At 27.6% G+C, this 10,543-nt stretch overlaps 1 protein-coding gene across 1 annotated transcript; it reads left to right on the forward strand.

Moving 5' to 3' along the window:
- Window positions 1–3,776: 3,776 nt before the first annotated feature.
- Window positions 3,777–5,149, forward strand: LOC107015168 (RING-H2 finger protein ATL51). Its single transcript, XM_015215354.2, has one exon. It carries the CDS (start codon window positions 4,162–4,164, stop codon window positions 5,083–5,085), a length of 924 nt encoding a protein of 307 aa, XP_015070840.1. The 5' UTR covers window positions 3,777–4,161; the 3' UTR covers window positions 5,086–5,149.
- Window positions 5,150–10,543: the final 5,394 nt, after the last annotated feature.

Consider the following 10,543-nt stretch of genomic DNA (forward strand, 5'->3'; position numbering starts at 1 on the left):
CTTAAATTTTAAAGCTTTTTGTAATTTGGAAAAGAGTAGGAATATTCGTGCGACGTATTCCATAACGAGTGATGTATTTGAGCGGCAAGGGTTAGTGTTACATTAAGGTTGCGCAAAGTATCGCGTGAACTAAGCTTTAGCTGGGCAACCACACACGTTACTTCGGAAAACTTTTAGTTTTCTCTTCTTATCACGTTTAAGGAGACATGTTTATGTATTTTCCTCATCCCAAAACCGCAACCCACAATCATTAATTCCTCCACAAAAGCCAAAGTCAATCAGTTTTAATTATTTCAACCTTCTTATTTTTTTTAAAGAAATCTATGCTCAAGAACTTTAAGAAACACAAAATCTAGGGTTTCAAGGTTTCCAAGCAAGTTCTTCTTCGAGCTTCTTTAAGAATTTTGTTCTTCTAGATATTTAAGATGACTCATAGTGTTGGACTAAGTTCGCTCTCAAGTGCTATATTTAAATTTAGTCATAAGTAATGTTTAGCGTTCTAAGCAAAATTTCTTGAATTCTGAACTCAGTTTGTACTTCTTATTCTGAGTTCTGATTCCTTCATCATTGAGATTACAAGTTTTTTTTTGTATTTTAGATAAATAAAAAGAGTAGTCCTTTTGACTTCGGGTTCAAATCAAATGCCTTACATTTATAAAAAAAAAATCGTTTAAAATGTTCCTTTTCTTGTAGAATTGGTATGGCTGCTTTAAAACTTCACCATTGAAATGTTTTTTATTTTTAAGCTCTTTATTTAGATTTTTAAGCCTTGGATGATGTTTTTGATTCTAAACTATTCATTATTACATACAATAGTTTAGAAATTTAGACTATATCTAACATAAGATCATCAACAAATGCACTATGTATTGAAGATCTCACCATATGCGGGCTACTAGCTTCGCCTCTCGAGTGACAACTAAACTCCAAAAAATTTTAAAAAGAAATCCTACTAGCTATTTCTAAAAATGTTATTTGGTTGTTTTTCAATTTCTCATCAAGTACTTGTCACTATTTGATATCTAAATTAGGGTCCTATTTAATTTAAATTTGTATTATATAAGGCTTATTAAGGGAGGTTTCCCAATAGAATTTTTTGACCATATTATGGGCTTTTGAGGTGATTGTTATCGCTGCTAAAGGTCTAGTTTTTTTGTAGTTAATCCTAATTGGTAACGTTTAGGTGGAAGGATTAGTTTCACATGGCTTGTCATATTAGTATAAATTTGGAGCGTCAACTCTTGAGAATATTTGTGGTCTCTTAAAATAACGGCGAGAAAATTCTTTATCCCAAAATGTAATGAAAAATATAAGTGGTCTATTTCACATAATTCAAGGATAATTGATCCTTTTCCAAAAAATAAAAATAAAACATGTTTTGAAGTTTTTTACTTAATTCTAGTGGTTTAGTTCTTCACAGTTTGTATATAGTTATAGCTAATGATGAATCATAAAAGAAATATCATGCTTTGGTGAATGAATAAAATTTTGTGTTTCTTATAAGGCTCGAATAATTATTTTTTTAAAAGCTAATTTGATATGGTATTAAAATATATGCAAGTATCGTGAAAAGGGTGATGTTGAATGAAATATCTCACACTAATGAAGAAATTATTGAAAAAATGATTTTAATATCTCAAAAGGAAGTATGCATATTATTATCTAGATTTATTTCTTTTTGAATAACTGAATGACTATTATTTTTTGTATAAATCTAGCATTTGGCTTTGACAATTGAATTGTATTCTTTACTAGTAAACACATCCGCGCTTCGCGCGGACCTTATTAGATTTATGAATAATCTTTTTTGTTTAAATATTTTGAGTCAAATATTATTATCATTGAATCCAATAAATTATATTTCAACTTATTTCACTATCTATACTTTTAGTACTTTAAATATAGTTGATTTCGTATAATTTATTTGGTATGTTATCTTTAAAAACGTGTAAAGAAAGAAAAATAATTTCAAGATTTTTTTTATTTGTGCGTCTGTATGAAATTCTAAATTATATTTTTAGGACAGATTTAAATTTCACGATGTTCATAAAAAATATTAACGAAAAAAAGTTACTCCAAATAAAGAAAATTTCCATTAATCTCTCTCTCTCTCTCTCTCTCTCTATATATATATATATATATATAAACATTGGTGTTGTCTAATTTACGTGTATTCAGACTGTTCTAAGGTAACATATATGCATTTTATCAAAAGATTTCTAATTTATCCTCACGTGTTTCCTATTGATGATATATTCGATCCGGGTGAATACACGACAAACGATTTTAAAGTAAATTCTTTATTTATTAAATAAATAATATCACTAAAAATTATATTTTCCTGTTAAATTTATTTCAATTTTAAAAGATCGAAACAAACGGAAAGTGAAAAAAGGAAAAAAAGAAAAAAGGGACCTGGCAAGAAACAAATCGTACATAGCTACAAATGTAAACTATTCCCCTTAATATTCTGATTGTCTTCAAGAATCTTTATTTCCATCAGTATATTCGTTGAAAACTATATTGAAATATTTTCTTATTCGTTTAACAGTTACTTTTTATTCATTTTTTATTTGATAATCCCATGACTTTATATGATTATCACAATTTGCCAAGCTAGCAAACCTAAAGTAAAGCAATTATTATCCGCATTTGATATTTACATCAATTTAACTTTAACGAGTATAATATATTTTTGTTGAGAATGTTGTCACGTAATTATGATAAATAAACTTATACCATGTTAATATTTCTGATCATGCTAATTTATTATTATTTAATTACAATAGTAATTAATACAATTTTATTTAAATACTAGGAGTAAATCTCAGTTTGCTTTTCTATTTTTCCTTTTGGAACTGTAGTAGATACTATTTTTTTTCTTTTGCCTAGGAAAGCAACATCTATAATATTTTTTTTTTATATAAAATATTACAACTTTTGTAAGCTACAAGTTAGGTTTCTTTTAATATTCATTGGTCAACTAAAACTCTTGGAAGGTGTAACAAACTTAGATTTAGAAATATAAACCAAAATTTAACAATTAATTTCTTGTTACAACTCAGGTTATATTCAGTTGCTTTTTCCTAAATTACCCAAGATCCAAAAATAGATCAAACTATAATACATACACCTAATGTCTCTCTATGTCATACAATACATGTGCATTATAGGTGTTGTACCTTGTGCTTTAAGCTATGTATGTATTCTATTAAAATTTCTAAATTGTTTCCTCCTTTTTAGTTCTTTTCTTTTTTATGTCCGGAGGGTACGAATAGGAGAAAAATGAAATACTATTGATGAGATTTAAATCATAAACCTTCGAGATATATAGTATAAAGCTAAATTTCAGTCGATGAGATAGGACTTCAGTTTTTCACTAGAAACTAAGCGTGGAGTTGTCGATTAGAATTGAAGTACTTTTGTATGTTTTGTAATAAGCATAACACATAAATATGTCATTTAACTTGGTTTCAGTTGATATCTATATCCTTCATTTTTTGGTGTGCACTAGACACTTAAATTTGTATAAAATTGAACATGTAGATACAAAATTGTCATTGAGGATGACATGTAGGATAAATGTGTCTTTTATACAAGCTTAAGTTCTACTTGTGATCGCTCAAAATTGAAGAACATAAATATCAATTAAAACCAAGATAAATGACATATTTATGTATCATCCTCTTATAATATTTGGGTGACTTTCTTTAGTGGACAAAACTATAGTGAATTGATATTTTTGATTTGGAGATATATGCCCTGCACATATCTTATCCTATTTGAGAGCTCCAACTAACTTGTATATTATTGTTCAACAAACAATCATCTCTTATTTTTAAAACTAAGTCTTTACTGAAATCAAGAAAATCAAAGAAACAAGATGAGCTTAGGGAACTTAAAGGGAATTACCAAAAGTTGAAAGAATCTGAATTCTGAATTGACACCTCAACTTCACCTACTTTGCTTCCCTTTCCATCTAAGCCCCCCTTAGTTTACACTCCTTCCCAACCACAACAAAAGAGCATAAACAAGGCAAAAACACTTGATGGGGTTCTTTCTTTTGCTCTCTTAGTTGAGAAAAATGGAACCTTTCTTGATTCTAAGTGTTAGTAGTTAGTCTTATAGTGCAAAAGTTTGGTTTTTTTTCTTTCTTTTAACATGGGATCTATTGGAAATACTAATCCATGGGCACCTTATGATAGTTATAAAGATTGTTCACAAGGTATTTGTAGTGTTTATTGTCCACAATGGTGTTACTTTCTTTTACCTCCTCCTCCTCCTGATGATGAAGATGCATCAGATGATTCAGCCACAGCTTTCTCCCCTCTCATCATAGCGATCATCGGTATCTTGGCAAGTGCTTTCCTTCTTGTTAGTTACTACACCATCATTACTAAGTATTGTAGGAGGAGGAGGAGCAGAAATGGTGCAACAGAGTTGGAAGCTAATCGAAACGAGACGCCTCAAGATCAGTGGCAACTTGCTGCTGTTGCTGGATTGGATGAGTCTACAATCAAGGCTATCACAGTGTGTAAGTTCAAGAAAGGTGAAGGATTGGTTGAAGACACTGAATGTGCTGTTTGTTTAAGTGAGTTTCAAGAAGATGAGAATCTTAGGCTTTTGCCTAAATGTAGCCATGCTTTTCATCTCCCCTGTATTGATACTTGGTTGAAATCTCATCCAAATTGCCCTCTTTGTAGAGCTAATGTAGTATCTCCTCCTGCTCCTAGTACTACTAGTAGTAGTCGTCCGCCGTCATTGCCTCCTCCTATTCCTTCTCCAATGACCATAAATGCTCTTCAATTTCAAAGACAAAATGACTTGACCTTGTTGGTAGATCATGATCATGATCACGAACGAGTACTACATCGCGATGAGGTTGTAGTCACCATTGTTTGTGATGATGATGTTTCAACAAAGAACAACTCAGGGGAGAATTCTGAATTCAGTGGTAATAACATTATTGGAAATGAATTCAGAAGATCAACCTCTTTAGGTGCATTTTCAAGACAACATCTTTTTGTGTGCAATCCTGTTTCAATGAACAGATCTGTCTCCACAGGAAGATTCATATTTTCTTGATAAACTATGTAAATTCTTCAAGTAATACCAACACATGAAATTTAATGAAGTCTAATTTTCTTTAGTTCTGGTATGATTATCTAATTTAGAGTAGTAACTTATAGTATTAACATTTTTTTCTAGTTAAAGTTTGGATTTTGTTTTTAGAACTATGTCAAATATATTTGTTTTTTCCTATTACAGATTGTTCAAGCTATAGATCTTTCATATTGTGACTAGTAGACCAAATTTATCACCAAGAGTCATAAAAAACATGCCCCCTACTATAGTGTTATAGCCAGAGATGTTCTTATATTATTTGGATCGTTTGGTTCACACATTAAATTATTCAGAATTATAGTCGCGTGATTTTAATTTTTAACTAATTTATTTCACCCGAAAGATGGGATAAAATAGTAGTACCAAGTTGGAAGGGATTATAGAGTTAATAACTTAGATGAGTCACTCAACTATCCATTGTTTTCACATAAAGTCATTCAACTTTAATTTTCAACTCAAAAATCACACAATTATAACTTCTTTGCACAGAAAGTCACTCAACTTTCATTTTCAAATCAAAAGTCACTCAACTATGACTTCTTTGCACAGAAAATCACTCAACCTATTTAATTGTTTTTTCATTAAAATTTAGTGACATAAAATTTTAATTATTAACCAAAATTTTAAGAATCAAATATATACCACCCCCTCCTTGTATTTTGTTTTTTTTTGTTATTAATGATAAGGCCTGGGGGTGTCGCTCAGCCCCTCCCCATCCAAGGGTTATTCAACAAATATACATATATATATATATATATATATATACCCATTTAATGACCCGCTCCATTTAACCCGACTCCTTAAAAATATAATATTGAATATTTTATTTTATTATTAATTCCCTAAATCATTCTCCCTTGTATCCCACATTTTTTAGTGAATTAATGGTAAAATAAAATGTTCAATAGGGAACGATTTAGAGAATTAATGGTAAAATAAAATATTTAATATTATATTTTTAGCGGATTGAATTAAATGGGCGGATCACTAAATGGTTTAAATAGATATATATTTGATTCTTAAAATTTATGTTAATAATTAAAATTCATGTCATTAAATTTTAATAAAAAAATAATTAAATAGGTTGAGTGACTTTCTGTGCAAAAAAGTTATAGTTGAGTGAAAGTTAAGTGACTTTCTGTGCAAAGAAATCATAGTTGAGTGACTTTCTGTGAAAACAATTGATAGTTGAGTGACCATTAAAGTTATTAACTCAGGGATTATAATACCAAATGATCCCATATGGTGTAGACCATATAATTAACAAGCATCACCCCATCATAATTCATACTAAATTACCAATGCTTATTTATGCGCAATATCCTAGTATTTGATTACTAGTTCAACGTAGCCTTTTCTTTATGGATATCAAAACTCCTTAATAAAGTTTAAGATTACCTAATCAAGATTACTTAAAGGGATAAGTGCAGTTGGTAAGCTAATCTACTAACCTCCCTTACCACATCTCGACCTAAGAAAGCCTCATAAATTAGAAGTTCGATAATCTTAATTATACGTGTATCTATATTTAAGTATATCCTACTTTTGATTTTCGTGTGTTTTAGGGATTTTTACGTTGAGATATTAAAGAGGATTGATTAATTAATTAAAGATACCATGATAGGTATGTTCCCAAATCTCATCTTGGGAGGTTTTCCCTGTAATACATGAAAAAGTGTTGTATCAAATTAATGTAAGTAGAAGCATTTCGATATGCCATAAAAGGCTACGGAGTAGGAGGGGTGTCAAAACTAACAAATTCGAAAACAAATGAATTATACTTATGTAACCAAATTTACTATTAAATTTTAAAGTAAAATTATTGTTTTGAATAATATAATTTATAAGCCCTCTGAAATCAAAGTATTCTTTTTTATTTTATAAATAAAATTGGACCAAAATAATCGCGAATAACTTTCTATATATAAATACTAGTAAAATTATTTGTGCTTCACGCGGAAATTTGATATAAAAAAATTTACAAAAGGGAAAAGGGTTTGATATACCCCTCAACTTTGTCATTTAGAGCTGATATATCCCTTGTTATGAAAGTGACTCATATATACACCTACTTATAAGCAAATGACTCAAATATATCCTTTTTCTCTAACGAAAATGAAAAGAAAATAATTTTAATAATTTTTTATTATTTTTTTAAAAAAATATATAATTTCATGTGAGTAAATTTAATCCTCGTCAAACATATATATTTTTTTTACTTTTTTTGTTTCAATGACTAATTTAGAATTATTATTTTGATAATCAAATTTATTTATATTTCACTCATATTTTTGGTAAAACTTATGTTAGATGGCCAAATTTTTTCTTTGAATATAAAAATCAAATTACAATATAGATTAAAAAAAAATACTTTCGATTTTTTTTCTTTAAACTAAGGAATGAAAGAAAAAAATAATAAGAATAAGAAACTCAAATAATTATAAGGGAAAAGGGTCAAATATACCCCTAAACTATTCGAAAAGGTCTAAATATACCCTCCTTTTAAAGTTTGTTTCGCTCATACCCTCGCCGTCCAACTTTTGGTCCAAATATGCCCTTATGGGCGTTAGTTGACATGTTGGACATATCCAACTCATTTTTCATTTATTTAAATGTCACATGGAATTGTCATGTCATTTTGACCTTACCACATGATATTTATATGAAAATGGAAAGATATTTAGACTCATAAACACCGAATCCGACCCATAAATCAACCCACTTTTAAATAAATTATCCGACCGATTTTCAACAATTCTGTTTAATTTTTATTATTTTTTTTGATAAATTTCGAAAATGAGTAATTTATTAATAAAAAAATAGGAAGAATATGAAAAAAAGATAAATTTAACGCCAAAAATTCACAAATAATTATAGTAACCTTAAATTCAATTTAAACACTTTTTATAATTTTTTTATTTTTGTTGATAAATCCCGAAAATGAGTAATTGATTAATAAAAAATATGAAAATATAAATTAACGCCAAAAATTAAAAAGTAAAAACAGTAACCTTAAATTCAACAATTTCAACATTTTCTTAATTTTAATTTTTTTGGCAAATCCCAAAAATGAGTTTATTAACAAAAAATATGAAAAAAATAATATAAAAATTACGTAAAAAATTCACAAAATAAAAAATAGGAAAATATGAAATAAATATAAAATAAAAAAAATTGTTGAAATTATTAAATTTAAGGTTGCTATATTTATTTGTGAATTTTGACGTAAATTTTTTATTTTATTTTCATATTTTCCCCTTTCTATTAATAAAATACTCATTTTCGGGATTTGTCGAAAAAAATAAATTTTAAAAAAATTGTAGAATAAAATGTTACTATATTTATTTGTAAACTTTTGGCGTTAATTTATATTTTTTTTCATACTTTTCATATTTTTTTATTAATCAAATTATTCATTTTCGAGATTTACCGAAAAATAAAAATTAAAAAAAATTAAATTTAAGGTTAATATATTTATTTGTGAATTTTTGCCGTTAATTTTATATTTTTTCATATTTTTCCTATTTTTTATTAATCAATTGCTCATTTTCGGGATTTACCGAAAAAATAAAAATTAAACAAAATTGTTAAAAATGGGTCGGATAGTGAATTTAAAAGGAGTTGATTTCTGGGTCGGATTAGGTGTTTATGAGTCCGAATATCTTTTCATTTTCATATAAATGTCATGTGGTAAGGTCAAAATAACATGATAATTTCATGTGGAATTTAAAGAAATAAAAAAATGGTTGGATATGTCCAACATAACAACTAACGCCCATAAGGGTATATTCGGACCAAAAGTTGGACGGTGAGGGCATGAGTGAACCAAACTTTAAACGAAGGGTATATCTAGACTTTTTTCGAATAGTTTAGGGGCATATTTGACCTTTTTCTCTAGTTATAATAAAAGAAGTCAAAAAATAATTTGTGTATGAAAAAAATTAAAATATACCTTGAACTTTGATAGAAGAATCATATATACCCCTAAATAATTTTTTTTTAAAAAAATTAGAAGTAATAAATATAAATTTAAAACTAATATTTTAACTTCCATTAAATGAAGAGTATATGTGAGCCATTTTGTAACGACAGGGGTATATGTGAGCCGTTTGTATAACGGTAAGGGCATATATAACGAGGGATATATCAGCTCCAAATGACAAAGTTGAGGAGTATATCAAACCCTTTTCCCTTTAAAAATTATTCTTGAAGATTGAGCAATTAAGTTAAGGAATACTTTCTCCGTTCATTTTTATTTGTCATGTTACACTTTTCAAAAGTCAATTTAACTAATTTTCAAACTTAAATTAAAATTACATATTCGATATTTTAAACAAATTTGATTGTACTCCGTGGTGAAGAACAACTAGTTATTACTATTATTGACTAATTGATTGATCTTTATAAATTTTTATGTATTTAAAAATTTTGTAATTACAAAGATTTATTACAAAAGGAACATTAATATAAGTGATTTATCAATCAACATCTTAGGATATTTCAGTATCTTGTTTATAAATTATGAATTATGAATTACTCATTTAATAAGATTGTATAAAAAAAATTAAGAAATTTTGATAAATTTTAAAAAATTTATATTTATGAGTAAAACACAACTTAAAAAAAATACAAACAATATATTTAAATCAGTTTAAAATCAAATTATAATTTTATATCTCCTGTCCAAAACCTATTAGCTAGTATCTATATTCTTAAGCAAATGACCACTTCCCAAACTCCAATGATACAAACAAATTAAAAATATGCACTCTATAGTCTATATAGATACTATATTATATTTATATTAGTAAATATATATTTTAAAGAGAGAGTAATTAAAAATTCACAATCATTCAACATTCTTCATTCTTTATGAGCGGATAGATTAAACTAACAAAAACACATTTCTATCACGAAGAATCAGAGAAGTTGCAATTATAACGGTATGAAATCATGATCAATTATTCTCTAATCTAATCTTAATTATTTGTAGAAAAGTAGCACTAGTTTGGTTGTGAGTGTAATTGTAAACTAATAATATTATTTCAGATGGTATAGTGCGTTGGTTAATGCTTATAATCTTATGCGCACTAATCTTGATTATATAACTAACTCTAAAAGATGTATCCCTCTAAATCATTGTTTTATGCTTTATTATATAAATATATATTATATGTGGAATAATGGAAGATCTATTGATAATTAAGAATAACTTAAAGGACCTCCCAACTGCAAATTGAGTGGAAATTACTGATAACAAATAAATGTAACTAAAGAAAAGATTTTATTCGAATGGATCAAAATTGGAATCAAGTGGAATTTTTAAGAAAAAAACGCTAAAATTCAACCGACCTTGTCCGGCGTGGCGTAACAAGAATTTTGATCGACAGATGTTAAAATATATAAAATCAAAATTGCA

The sequence above is a fragment of the Solanum pennellii genome, chromosome 1, assembly GCF_001406875.1.
Source record: "Solanum pennellii chromosome 1, SPENNV200".
Taxonomy (NCBI): Eukaryota; Viridiplantae; Streptophyta; class Magnoliopsida; order Solanales; family Solanaceae; genus Solanum; species Solanum pennellii.